This window comes from Hetaerina americana, unplaced genomic scaffold (genome assembly GCF_022747635.1).
Source record: "Hetaerina americana unplaced genomic scaffold, ioHetAmer1.1.p SCAF_3, whole genome shotgun sequence".
Lineage (NCBI taxonomy): Eukaryota > Metazoa > Arthropoda > Insecta > Odonata > Calopterygidae > Hetaerina > Hetaerina americana.
Window position 1 is genome coordinate 103,170,607 of NW_027286874.1, and position 15,221 is coordinate 103,185,827.

General features: G+C 36.3%; 1 protein-coding gene across 2 annotated transcripts; it reads left to right on the top strand.

Annotated features, from left to right (window-relative positions):
- The first annotated feature begins 874 nt into the window (after nucleotides 1–874).
- On the top strand, nucleotides 875–10,017 carry LOC139690191 (queuosine 5'-phosphate N-glycosylase/hydrolase-like). Of its 2 annotated transcripts, XM_071587480.1 has the most exons (7): nucleotides 1,357–1,386; nucleotides 1,558–1,632; nucleotides 3,577–3,690; nucleotides 3,784–4,014; nucleotides 6,091–6,367; nucleotides 8,284–8,469; nucleotides 9,648–10,017. In XM_071587480.1, the coding sequence occupies exons 3-7, from the start codon at nucleotides 3,592–3,594 to the stop codon at nucleotides 9,884–9,886; spliced, it is 1,032 nt and encodes a 343-aa protein (XP_071443581.1). In that variant the 5' UTR covers nucleotides 1,357–1,386; nucleotides 1,558–1,632; nucleotides 3,577–3,591; the 3' UTR covers nucleotides 9,887–10,017. The 2 variants fall into 2 exon arrangements, with proteins under 2 accessions (XP_071443580.1, XP_071443581.1); XM_071587479.1 differs by lacking the exons at nucleotides 1,357–1,386; nucleotides 1,558–1,632 and adding an exon at nucleotides 875–1,075.
- Nucleotides 10,018–15,221: the final 5,204 nt, after the last annotated feature.

A 15,221-nucleotide genomic window follows, 5' to 3' on the forward strand; every position in this document is an offset into this window, starting at 1 on the left:
AATGGAGTAAAGATATTATGGAAAGGGTTGCCAATTTACGCAATCGTCAAAATACCGACCGCGGGCGAAACTTCATATTACGCAAGCAATAATTGACTTCATTCAAAATCTAATTACTATTGCTGTATAGTGGTTGAGAATGTTTGTACACCGAACGCTTTCCTTTATTTCTGTGGAAAGTGGTACTTAACACTATTCAATCCGATAGATAAACCCATTGAGATGTAATCATTGAATATTATTTCTATTCAGCAAGTAGGGAAACAAAATAATATGATAATGAATACACATAAAACTGACGTAACCCATTCGCAATAAAATATCTTCTATATATCATGTACATTATGTTTCAGTCATTTTCCTCCGTCTTCCTTTGGATATATATTGAATAAAATTTATAAAAATTATTCTTGATTCTATCTTGTAGAAAAGGCGACAATATCGCAGTAGCTCATGCTTTCGACTCGGTTTTCAAATATTCACACGGACACCCACATCTTTGTTTTTTTCGGGGTTTTGATCATAGAAGTTATTTTTCCATAATCTCTGTGTCCAATAGACCCTTTCAAAACTCCAGCGAAGACCTCCCCACATTGCGTCCGGACTTTGACAAAGTGATTAGAGTTAAACGAAAGACTTCATGAACGTTCACGTCGAGATGGGGAATATTTAATCGCGAGCTCTATAAATGTTTTAATTAATGATATAGGCCAGATTTTTTTTATAAATCCATGCCATGTTATGTTTATAAAAAGGAAATTATCACATGGCCCATAGAGAAAAGTCGCTGCAAGTATTAATGAAATTTAATTACCGTCTACCGCCAAATGTGGCAGCCCTGATTGGAGGTTTTTCGAAGGCGGGCTAACTTTTCTGTAGTGTAAACATCAGAAATTAGTTGATTGATGATAAGAGTTGGTTGTTGTTGTACGTTCACATCGAGAGTCTTACTTGCTTGCTGTGGACCAGTTTATTGAAAGGCAGAGGTACCTTAACCTTGGGCCTTATTTTATTGGGAGAAATTACATCGTGATTAAAACTGAACTGGGTTCATTGGTGAATACAACATTAAAAGGTATTATTTTCAAAATGCCAAATTACATGGGCGTAACGGTCAAACATGTACTAATATTGTGCTTTAAAAATACAGCTAATTGAATGAGAATCCGAAGTTGTTACGGGGTGTTATCTTCGTTCTGCTAATATTCGTAAGTCTTTTTGGAAAATTATAAGCTGCAGTACCTACGGCATCGCCATGCGGTGCTCTCCCATTGCGTCATCCAATGTGAAATTTAAATTGTAGCTATTAGACATTGCGGACTGAAAATGATTATATTGGTCATAAATATTAACCCATCATTACTGTATTTATTTAAAAGTGCCTAGGTAGGCTCAAGTTGCAATGATTTCGAATATTCTCTGGCAAAATAAAATCATTCCACTAGGCTTTCTTTATCTTTTTAGTTAGCGTAATTTAATCTCAGTATTGCATCCATATCATCTTACCTAGCTTCCTCATTTATTTTAATGCCTCAATAATTACTTTAATATTTCAAGCTCGCATTCTTAACATCAAGGGCATACTCCAGTAGTTTTATGCATGCTGAACTCATGGGTATCTAAATAGCGCAGGTAAGCCAAAGGTATCAGCACAGATCCAGTGTCATTCATAAAAATATAAAGCAAAACTAGTAGGTATGTTCCCAGGGAAATTCAACCTAAAGATATGCCCTGAAAGATTTGCAATGAAATACTTTCACGTTCAGTCTCATTTTTTAAAGGTAACTTTATCTTGGCTATAACATGCAGGCATAAAGTAATAACATTATACAATGTACCAAATATGTATGTTGGAATTAATATAAATATGGACGATAAATTACAGATGAAGGAAATAAAGCAGAAAATGTTCAGTGCAAAATTTTCCCAAAAGAAATCGAATTTCATTTCAAATAATATCTTCAATATGTAAAATATTTTTTTCTCACAATTGATACAAATGTAAGTTGTCGAGACTAAAATGAAAAAGGCCATGGATAGCTAAAGAGTCTTTTGGATGGTTATTTATTATTATTTTTCGTCATATTGTCCTTGCAGTGCATAAGTGGACCGGGCTGAAATGCTTGACAATCAAACAATTGAATGAACAAATAACTAAAAAAGTTCTTTTAATTACACTCATCAAAAGAATAGGCAACGTTCTTTCAGGGTGGTTATGGTGTTTGGTAATCCATTCTGTTGTCATCTTGGTTACCACGCGACCAACTCTCAAATATTGGCAGTCTTTCAATCCGGCAAGCTCTTTGGTTTGGATCTAGTAGTGGAATCTGTTCGCTTGGACATTAACCTCACGTTAGCTTAAACCATTTGAAAAGCATTTCAACCATGTGGTAGTAGATATTTTTTCCAATATTCAATTTCTGATCCTAATTTTTCATTTTCAGGAACAATCTTCCTTATGGTTTGCACTTCCTAACTCATATTCATTATATCCCATTAAATGCATTCTGCGTTTTTCTTTATAATCTTTTCTATATTGTCTACTTCCAAAGCTTTTCTTAAATTGAACCTCTTCCCATGCATTTTCTGATGCTATTGAGACTCGAGTGTCATTCATTGTCCTTAATGAAGGGTCATCTGTTGGATGCCCTTAGATCTCCTGTTTTCCCATAGGTATAATAAGAGATAAGAAAACAAGGGAGTCATTTTTCTCTCTCCTTTCACTCTCTTTTTTATACCTTACCTCCAACATCATTGGTCCCTCATAGCTTACCCACACCTTCCAGTATTCCACATTCCTAATCTCGTGCTGCTCAGATATACCATACTAAAGTATGGTATATCTGAGAGGCCCGAGAATCATAGATAAATAGCGGACATAATGTGTTATCATTGTACCATATTTGTTGACTTTTAAATGCATGAGCAAATATGATGCCTCCCCATTTCAGTATGGTACTTTACGGAGAAAAGTGTTTACTGTCTGCATGAAAGTACAGCACTTATTTTATTAAAGTACTTCTCCATTTGATACTCTTATGTACTGGTAATAATAATATTTTGTAACAAATCTTAAGAAATCGTGGAAGATGCCATAGCTGTAACTTTTAATGGAGTCATCCATTAATGCACATAACAATGCCAAAGTGTAAAATATAATTTGCCTTTACTGATTATTCCGGTCAGTGAAATATGGTTGGTGAAAGTGCCAATAACATCTAGCTAGTACTACTGGCACTCATCATCAAAGAATTCTCCACTACAGATTTGAGCCAATTGAGTTACCACCCTGCTATAATCCCTTCCCACCTATCCCTCATCTCTCTCCACTTCATAATTGATATTCGCCAATGGACTGTTTTTAACTAACTTGACCTTTAATCTTGTGAATGCTTCTAATGCCCAGGAACATACTACAAACATACTACTATGCATGTCAAACTATTGTAAGCATTACTTAAGGGAGGGTGAACGTACCTGCCACTGATTTTTGACACACTTAGTATTGAGTCATCTGTTAGTGTTGACCTTATAGGAGTTTTTCATTTCCCTGTCCATATTTATCTTACTCCACAGTGTCACTCGAGCAATATGGCTGTATTGCTACCACGGGAAACTGGCAAGTTTGTGTCAAGTCTCGCCAAGAGTGTGACCATCAACATGGAAGGAATTAAGCGTGTCGTTGATGAAGTAAGTGGGATGTTATGATTTTGACTTAGAGCAAAAGTTAGAAGTGTACCCTAACTCTGAGGAAACTCATTCCGATTATTCTCTCTGGTATAGATCGTCGGGTTCTCATCAAAAAACAGGCTCATCTTGAATAGTTCAGCTGGACCTGATAATCTTCTCCCGAAACCAACTGAAGAACAAGCAGTTGACTTCTTATTCGTGGCTGACGTGATGAATTTCTGTTTTTGGCCGGACAAAGGTAGTCCAAAATGGGTCGTCTCCTGGAATGGGAAGAGTTATACTGGTTACTATGCCCTCTGTGCAGCACTCAGGAAAGCTCAAGAGGTAATATTTAACCTTTTGTTACCAAAATCAACAGGTAGACCTCTTTAGTGTTCTTGGAATTTTTTTGGGCCCGGGAATCATAGATAAATTGGCAATAAAAAGTAGGTTGATGTTTGGGAGTAATTAAAATTCAAATGAATCCATTCATTTATAGATTAAGGGCAAGTTTGTGTGGCACTATTTCCGTAGTACTGAAGGATAAATTGATACCAGAAAAGCTCTTACCTTGCAGTTTACTGTTGAAATAATGTAACACTTGTACTACATGTACTTAACTAAAATTTCATATTATTTTATGCATGGTAAGCACAATATTTTCATGGTATGGTCACCAAAGAGGTGAGCGGTAACTGATTCTTGCCTAGTGTTTAAGATGAGGGCTTAAATAATTTCTCTCAGCAGTAACAGATTGATATTGCCCTGAGATTCTGGAGCAAGTCAGTGAATGAGGTTACCCCTTATGCTTAGTTATGATGTTATACTTAGGCTAACACAGGGCATTATAGTACAACTGAATTGCTGAAAGCATTGAAGTAAAACCTTAAGTCGCTAGACATAAAGAGACTAAGGCAATTGTCTTTGAATGGGAAGAATGTTAATTTCAAGTTGGTTGGAGATCTGGAGAGACACATCAAAAAACACAAGGGTTCGAGGCGACCCAATGTGTATGGTAATTTATAGGAGCTGTAAAGAGAGCAAATTTTGCAAAGCAGGATTTAAGGATAGTTGGAATGGCATTAAATTAAATTCCAATCTTGGGTTTGGAATGTTATTCACAATCTTAGGGCTGAATTAAATTAATTTAAGGATGTACCCTTGTCCACTGGATTTGAATAAATACCTGTAGGTATTCTTGATCTTGTCTTCTGCCCATGAAATATTTCCTGATTGACATCTTTGTGTTAGCACTGAAAATGCGCAACAGCCATAATACGAGCATCCGCTCACCCAAGTGCAAGCGGTCTCTGTTTAAAAATAAACAAGGTTGGTTGAATCCCTGTAAGATGAACTGTAGATTTTGACAGTGATAATCCATTGTCCTTTTAGAAGTCTGGCCAGGAGAAATTATACAAGAAAATGGAATTTATTTGTGAAGTAGGTAACCTAATTCTAGTTTGTTGCCTTTTGATCAAAGGGAACCTCCCCTTAATTTTTGTTTTGCTCTTTTCCGAAGACCAGATGAATAAGTTCAACAGATTCAGGCTTGAGGTCGTGGAAGTTCATCATAATGAAATAAGGACAATTTGCACTTTTCCACAGTTTATTTAACGTACGACGTGTTTCAACTCACAGAGTCATCATCAGGTATAAGATGTCTTGTACCTGATGATGACTCTGTGAGTTGAAACGCGTCGTACGTTAAATAAACTGTGGAAAAGTGCAAATTGTCCTTATTTCACCTGATGAATGTTTGTCAGGAAACTCAATCAATAAATTTTGTAACAATAGTTAAACTAAGGGAACTTTTAAAAAATATCTACTGATATGTTGGTGATCTGTGAGTGCAGTTTCCGAAATCTGTCGATCAAACTCAGATGAAATCCTTTGATGAAGGGCAAGGAATTATTCTGGAGAAATAATGAAATGTGAAAGGTTTCGTCATCAAATTCAAAAGATGGCCTGCAATTGGGCATCTATTTTTCAAATCAATTCACAAAGAACCTTTTCTAATACAATTTTAGGAATGTAAAAATATTCTAGTTGGAATCTCCAATGTTCATTTGTAGCTTATGAAAAATTTAGTGGAGCAATAATTGTGGAATCATGAATTGTGGACAGCTGTCCATGAAGCAACACTTCCGTGTAGCCTCATCCAAAGTCCGCTAAAATTTGTGTGCTGCTTTTGATGGTAGTGGAAGGCGTACCCTTATTTTTACTGTTTCTTAGGCTTTGCTTGAACCCATAAGTCTGTCCCCTCTTATCGCCCACGATAGGCATCTGATGCTGTTGCTGGTAAATTCAAAGGTAAAAGTATTTAGTTTTGGTGCTTGGCTCTTTGGGGTGGCAGGCATAACTCTGTTGTGTTCTGATCAGAAGAGTTTTCTCTAATGAAGTGACCAATTTTAAATCCTACAGGAGAAGGTTCCCATTACGGATCCTAATTTCTACTCGACGATATCTGAGGAGCAGTTGAGGAAAATCCTGCGCCCAGAGGAGAATGCGAGTGAAATACCATTGCTGTCTGAGAGGGTGGCAGCCATGAGGCAGGCGGGTGCTGTTCTCCTGGAGAAGTTTGGTGGCACCTTTTGCGAGTGCGTCAAACAGGCCGATAAATCTGCCCATGCCCTAATGTCACTCATCGTAAAGGAGTTTGCTTCTTTCCAGGATGAGGCTCAGTATGGTGGGAAGAGAGGTGTGTTTGTCACAAATACACCCACAAACTGCCCTTTGACTCCATCCAAAACTCTTGACTTGTATGTTTATAATTTGAAGTGTAATGGCACTATGACTTGTGCTAGCATGCCTGTAGTGCATCATGAATTAAAACAATTGTCTTGGAATAAGGCCAAAATCAAGAGCCTTGTCTCTTTACCATAACAAGTCAGAATGCCTTGCCGAAAATCACCGACCCTGTGGCTGTTGAAGTAGAATATTTTGGATGCTTGATGTACTTTATAGGCATAATATTCGCAAGATGGCAATCCAGTTTTTTAATTGCTACCTTTACACGTCATGTATTTAATTGGGTTTTAACCCTCTGTTCTGGTGGATTTTTAAAGTGTAGTTTTTGAGCATGCATTGCTTCAGTAAAATTGTCATAACTGTCTTAAAGATTGAAAGTTTTTAATGAAACTTTGAATGTAATACAAATAATTTTGTTATGTCTTCTTTGTGTAATACTTCATGAAACAATTTCACTTGTGGAATGAAGTCGCAAGAAGACCACACATTCCTCCTCTCCTTCCTTTTTTTCTGGAAACACACACTTTGTTCTTCTTTCGAGAAAATGTGCACTGTAACTTTTTCATTGTTTTTGCCTCACACTTCAATGGGACAGGGAGCTCTCTATTTGACCTGATGGTTGTAGTAGAGATTCCTGGTGAAGTATTGTCTCCATTGGCACTTCTGTTGGAGTCACTTTCATTTATTTACTTATCAAGAGAGGAGTGGATTTTCTATTTCTGACCTTCACTACAGTATCAGAATCACTTCTGCTCAAGTTATCCACCAGGATGCTGGAGAAGTTACGGAATGGATCTATAATTGTTTGAAAAAATAAATAATTTCAGGATCAAGTGTAAAACTTTGTTTAAGGTGGAGTTTTGCCCTGCCTATCTAAAAGATTTTCATTAAGCATCTAGGAATTAAATGTTCAAGGGATTGAGATTGTGTGGTGGCTGACAATCTGTCTTCCCACCCCAAGAGCCTGGGTTCCAATTCCTGAGTTGGCAGGATTTTTCAGTGATATCCCTATCCTTACTTGGGGTGCTATGTGGTGCACTTCAAGTGAAGTACACCATCTGTCGGAAGAGATGTTAAACTGTGGGACACCTTGGGGCCTTTCGGTAGGAGTAGGGCTAATGCCAACCGACAGAAGGTTTCTCTCCACTATTCCTCCTCCCATTCCCTGAACATCCTACCCTTCCCAAAATACACCCGTGGCACAAGTGGCCTTGGATATTAGTTGCCACCCTTAATTACTACTATTTGAATATTTCGACTAAGATAAGTTGACAGTTAAAGTATGTACCTTTAATATTATATATATTTCTCTTATTCATTATGAAGAGGTCTAATCCAAAATAATCATCAATTTTGTTTGTTAAAACAAGACACTCAGCTGAAAGGATACAGGGTGCTATAAATTAACAGGAACAGTAACTGCAGTAGTATAAGTATAATGGCAAAGATTTAACTCCAGCCGTACTCTTAATGGTGGGCAAAGGAAATGGTGAGGGAATATTCAGTGAATAAGGGAAAATAAATTAAATTTGATAATGATAGTGGGTTAGGATGGAACAAGGATTTAAACCAACATAATAGAAAAAAATGCTATAGCTAAGGTGTACTAGATAGCATTAACTCTCATCCAATATTGAGCGTCCCTCATCCAATATTGAGCCATTTATTATTGACTACCTTGTCTGGATTGAATTTTCTAAATGTAAATGGTAGTTACCTATTGCTTATTACTTGAATTTATGCTCTAAACAGAACAGCACTAAGAAATGCTACTTTTCTGTATACAATACCATATGACATGAGTGACTGCTGTCGTTAATGTTGCTATGTGTGGTATTGTGGTTGATAAAGGTGTTTCAATTTCAGTGGCGTTCTACAAAAGGGCACAGATCCTAGTCGGTGACATCTGGATGTTATTTGATGGCAGAGGCTTTGGAGAATTCTCAGATATTGATTCACTGACGGTGTTTGCAGATTACAGAGTTCCTCAGGTGCTTGTACATTTTGCTGCCCTCGAGTATGCGAGTGACCTCATGGAAAGATTGCGCAACGGTAAGAAAATTCAAGGATCGATCACTCTAAAAAAATTACTCCTATTCTTTCTTTATCTTTCACCCCCTTTGTTGTGGTTATTTGGCTCTGTTTGTGATTAATGGAAAAATCATGTCATACGATGCAAAATATCTGTATCTATTGATCTCACATACCTGATGAAAAATTTGTGAATTCATGAAATAAAAACTTTCATATAAGGAAGCTAGAATGATTTCAAAGTTTATTCATCTCAAAACTGATGCGTGGAAGTGAAACTTGGATAAGTTTACCTGTTGAATAAAAGTGATTGGTATGCAGTGCTTGGTAAAAATAGGATAGGTAGAGTAAGGAATGAATGAGTTAAGGAAGAATGTGGATTAGAGGCGCAGATGTGAGATCTGTAGGAGCAAAGTGTTGTATGCTGGTTTGGTCATGTTGCAAAAATAGATGAGGATTGAATCACCCAACGTACCTGTCATAGAAGAATGAATGGTTTTAGAGAGAGGAAGGGGTGGACCAAGAAAGTCATCGGCCTGCTATCAACCTAGCTAGTGAAATCCCATATGTGATCTAAATTTAAGCAGAAGAGGGATAAGTGCAGGGCAGGATGGGGCTCGAAGCTATCATCTAGATATTCAAGCACAAGTGGAATATGGTATGAACTGTTTTAAACTGCCCATTTGTCAGATAAATGGATGAAAATCATTTTCCAGAGTGGTAACTGACATTCCACCCGGAAGGAATTAACGTGCTCCATAGCCTTTGATGAACTTCCGAATGGTTCGTATGAAGTGGTGTCAAATGCCCTACAGCAATCGACTCGGACCAATAATGGATCCAGCTACCCATATAAATTAATATCATGTTAATGTAATTCCAATTCCATTTATTCAACTAGTTGTGTACACCAAAAATGCTTTAAGAAGCATGCAAAAGACTTCAAACATTTACTTCCATCTACTTTCACACAGGACATTTTTGCATGCATGTCCTAGATAAGTTAGGTGTTTTGAACAAAGTTCCTTAGAAAATAAACCCGATATTGATGGTTCAGGAAATATAAACCTTAGTGAAAATTCAAAAACCACATAATGTACGAACCAAGAGTCGACAAAGAATTTTGACCAATGTTCATGGTACATAGAGTCATTTACAAATTTGGTATCTACCTAATGAATGTGCTGTTGACATTTCAGATGAGGTGCTTCAAAACGGGAGTCCAGAAGAGGTGGAAATTAGAGGGTGCACTGTTGAAGCTGTGGAGAGGATCACAGAAAAGTTGAAGGAGCATTATGTTAAGTCTGGTGGGGGGGACTCCCCGAATGCCATTATGAATGCCACTCAAGTGGATCACTTCCTGTGGAACTTTAGGCGTGAATATGCTGGCCAACTGGAGTGTATCCCATTTCATAAATCCAGGTGTATATATTATTGATCTATGCAGCTCAGTTTGTACATGGTGTTGTTAAGGAAACAATAAAAACTTGAGGTTGCGTGTGTTTATAATATTGATAACAGTCAGTGATGTGTACAAATACTTGGAAAACCTATTCCCTATGGAAGTATCAATAAATAATTTTCCATTTACTTTTGGTGAATTTTACATTTGGCTGTGGTGAATTTTATAAAAATATCAATTATCTGCAAAAAGATAAGCATTCTTGATACAAAAAACAGGCAACGTGCAAATTATTACCAATAGAAGGAAACAAAAATAATAAGTTATCAAAGCAATTTTTATCTTATCTAAGTAGATCAATCAAAGTTTATTTCTTCATCCCTGACAATTACACCCAATTCTTATGCTGCTCAGCATTTTCACAAGTATTTGTAAATTGCATGTAACTCCAATAAGGACATGGACGTTTTTTACAGATTCTGTGGAATGAGTCTGAGTACATCATGAATTTAGTCTTCAGGGGAATCCTACAAGCCCAAATGTTACCACATTGAGTTTGGGGTGTTAAAATTAAATGCAGTAATTATTCTGCTTTTTGGAATATTTATCACTTCCATTTTGTTTCTTATAGTGACGAAACGTGCTTTTTGTCATTTAGTAACACACATGATATAACATTAGGAAAGGTATTGCAAAGGTATTGGTAAGAAGGTATTGCACGTTCTAAGATATTGGAATTTTATGCATGAAAGCGCTTATAAGTCGATAAAAAGAACAAGACCATAATTTAGTAGTGGCTCATTCCCTCTAGCGGCTGCATTTGGCCATCTTGTAAAATAGATTAATGGTTTCTGAGGAGGTTCTGTTTATACCGTGGACCTATCCATCGTATCCCCTTGCATTAAGAAGAAGCTCGCCGTCCACATGCAGAACAAATAATGTGCAGGGATGTTTTATTTCTGGAGACGCATTGTTGTGTGGAGAAATTCCTACTTTCTTTTCCTGCATAATATTCAAACCTGAATACACTTTTAGATTTCATCCATTATAATGAAAATCATATGGTTTGCTTTTTCTCTGTTGTCGCTGATGGAATGAGAGCAGACATATTTTACCGACTAACCGAAAACATAGCAAAAGCACCTTTTCATAAATATATTTTGTTATTAATATGCGGCAACGTAATTAATGAATTTTCGAGTGATAAGACTTTAAGGTTATCACTGATCATATTTTCTTCTTGTTAACACTAATGCGATCTTATTAATAAGTAAAATATTGTATTCTCCAATATATTCGCCTTGTAATTTTTCAACATTAATGGGATTTTCAAAAATATCATTGAGAAAACTGGAACGTGGGGAGTTCCCACACTCGAGTGCCTACGGAATCACGTCCAGGTCATGTTGATCTCATTGCTGGATTGTATGAAGACACTTCGGCAATTACCAAAGTAAGAGACTTGTTACTTTAGTGTTTAAACAATGTTTCCTGTCCTTGGTATCTTTGGCTGGGGTAACACTTCAAGAGAAAGAATCAGTGCAGCTGGGATAGCGTCAGGCAAAACAATTTTAAATCCAAGTTGGTTGTTGATTAAGCATAGGTATTGACGTCATGTTCACTATTTTTCACATTTCTCATGGAGTACAAATGGTGAAGAAATGACCTGTAAAGTCTGGTCTGTACAGGATCCATGACTCTGATTTGTCGCACCTTAGTTAAATTGTATCCTTTAAACCGATGTGAAAAAGTTTACTTGTTGTGATTACTTCTTGATTCATTTGCAATATTTTAACTAGAATTTTTTCATCCTTCACTGCGTCTGCGACTGCTTCACTTCTGCATAACAGAAACAGACAGGAAAGTGAAATTACTGAAGGCGTCTGTCTTCATCTCTTTGTAAACGTTTCAAAACCTAACACAATTCTTCTTTAAATGTCCACAGCACTCTGCCCTCCCTCCTCCAAAACACTTCAAAATAAATGAACTGTCCTGCATACTCAAATTAATGTCTCCCAACTTTAATTGTACCATAGCCTTCCTATTTCTTGAGAACCTTTCTATCTTTGATTTCTTGGAAAGACTCGCTGGAATCATGAAATATTCTTCAAGACACATGTGAAGTGTTATAATTGGATAGCTTCATAGAAAACAAAGGCGAATTGTTTTGGTCAAAACATGGATGTTCTATATTAAGTATAATATTGCAAAAATCTACATGTTCTAGTCAAAAAAACATGCGAGCTGCTAAATGATTATTTTTCAAGTTGAAACAGGGATCAGCAACTACCACACTTACAGTGCGTAAAATGATGAGAAAACTGTAGTGGTTTTCCTCACTTTTTTAAAGGATTGTTAAAGTTAGTTCTAAAAATTAGCATTATTATGAAAAATAGCGCACACCTGTAATTACATTTCTGTCAAAATAAATGAGACATGCAACAATTCCGAAGATTCCCAAATGAAAATAAAAAACTGTAATGAATTCAGAGAGAACAACTTAAAAGCAATAAATATGGATATCATTTAACTCTTCTTATTCATTGTTTCAATTTGAATTGAATTAAGTAGAGGTACTAAAAATGGTAATGCCAGCCAAAGTTCCTCAAAAGACTTAGCTCTCAAACAAGGGCTATCTAAAGGAAGGGAAACTATCATCGCGGAAAAAAATTGTAGTATAAGAATGAATAAATAAACAAGTCCCCTTATTGCTATGAGGGCACCATTAGTTTTATACTAGTTGATGGCCACTACGTTTATAACTGCCTTAGTAAAACGCTATAAAATTCAAAAATGAACTTTCCCAAATTTATTTAAATACAGGTAGTGTGTGAACAGAATCCAAATGTGACTAGGCCCTGCACTGCCCTCACACTCAATGGGAGATGCACGGAGTTTGTGAGAATCCAGTTCATTCAGGGTCGTTACAAATGGTTGCTCAGCTAATTTTTATGCACTGAGTTCTCCATTTCTCCAACATGAATGGCAATGTATGTTTATAGATACTTAAATATCCAAGAAATCATAACAATAAAAAGCCTGATACAAAAATAGATTAATTTTAGCAATTCTTGAAGTGAACCTTCCAAGATGCTTGAAATTCACTACCTTCATTCTGAAATTTGGGCAGCTACTATCAATTTGCAAGCCTGATTTTTTTTAATTATGAGGTTTAGTCAAATACTTAATTTGTACGTTCATACTTATCTACTGGGTGTCTGCAAGTAAAAATTATGGCATGGTAATATCATTTCTTTGGTAGGGGCTAAAACATGGCCATATTTGGTATTTTGAAGGTTTTAGACTCAAATATTTCAGATGGTTCCTCATGAAAAATCTAAATTTAACTTAAGGGAAGCCTTGAATGTATCAAACTCTTGGTCAAAATGCTAACATACCTCTACTGTTTTGGTCCTTAGGAAATTAGTGTGTATTACTCAAAAGTCAGTTACTTTGCAAAGTCATAGTAGGTAAGGTGGCTGATTATCAACAATCAGCCACCTATATGCCATTTGGCTTGACAGTGGCAGAGAGAGTACACCTCATGCTAAAGCCTGCACAAATTGAAATTCAAACGGCCAGGGTATTCAGGTGGTTCATTTCTTCCCTTCTACCACCTGTAGTAACCCACAAAATTTTGGGATTCAAAAAATTGTCTTCAATTTTAGCTGGAGTTGATGAAAGATCACATTGCTTTGTTTGAACTCAAGACCATTTGGAATGCATTTGAAAAGGTAACACTTGGCCAATAGTTCCCAAATTTAGTCGTTGGCTTTTGAACAGATTCAATTGACCCGTGCTATAACATGCAAAATGATATTACTTCATGTTCTGTCATGACATCTGACTTTTCAAAGGTAATTAATAATGTAGTCATACTGCTTCCAAAGGCACACTCCTTAAAACTCGGCTACAAGTTCTCACAGTATGCTCAAAAAGAGTTTTCCAAAGAAAGGTGCTCTATTCTTGAATTTGTCATGCAAACAGGTCAATGTTTAGAATAAGTTACATAAAATTTACAGCTGGAGGGTTGTTAGAGGAGACGTAGTTTGTAGATATCCCAAGGATTAATAGCGATGGGGTAGATCTTGTGTATATCACCAAATATCGTTTGAAGTTCTGTACCATTGATTATTTACTATTTTACAGATAGCATGACCACAGTAAAGCTTTATTCTCACAAATTAACTTTAACATTATTTAACAATATACACTGAAAAACCAAATGTCAACATACTTATCACCAAGTGTAGAAGTTTAATCTAAGATTTGCTATAGGTTTGGCACGCAAGGTTTTTTATGAGGGTCAATCAAAGACTTCTTGTTATCATTAGTCTACATTGTACACTTCCTGAAGACCACTATGACGCAAATTTGTGGTGTTTAGCAGTTCGCTATGCTACAATTGAAAAATTAAAGAATATTTTATGGTAAGTCAAATTTTTGTAAGCAACGTATGCGCGTCTCGATATAAAGAAAAAAGATTAAAAATTAGTTATGTAAACCAAACGATTATTCACGCTAGCCATGGCTTCTTTTGACCACCAGTTTAGACCTTTGATATACATATATGGTAATTTCTTACTAATTTACAAAAATGTGAAACAGTTCATTGGTAGTAATATCAAATATTATGACTATGGTATGCCTTTCAAATGTTGATTCCATTGCACGCTGTTAATACAACATTTATTGGCAGCTGTAACGTAAGGGTCGACAGCTCTCCTTCTAAATCTGTTTTATCTTTGAATGCTGACGAACATCCACGATATCTTCGGGTTACGTGCTTTAGTTATTAGAATAAAGAAATTCTGGAAAGGGTTGCCAATTTACGCAATCATCAAAATACCGACCAACCGCGGTCGAAACCGCTAATTACGCAAGTAGTAATTCATTTGATTCAAAATTTAATTACCATAGCTGTAGAGTGGTTGAGAATGCTCGCATACTGAACGCTTTTCCTTATTTCTGTGGAAAATGGTACTAAACACCATTCAATCCGATATATAAACCCATTAAGATGTAATCACAGAATAGTATGTTTATTCAGCAAGCAGGGGAACAATTTTTAAATATAATGGTCATGAATACATATAAAACTGGCATAACCCATTCGCAATAAAATATCGTCTATATATCGTGTACATTTGTGTTTCAGACATTTTACCACGGCTTCATTTGGATATATATTGATTAAAATTTATAAACATTATTCTTGGAGAAAAGGCGACAAAATATCACACTAGCTCATGCTTTCGCCTCGGTTTTCAGACATTCACAAAATTCTTTCAGAACTCCAGCGAAGACCTCCCCCACATTGCGTCCGGACTTTGACAAGTGATTTGAGTTAAACTTAAGGGTCGACAGCTCT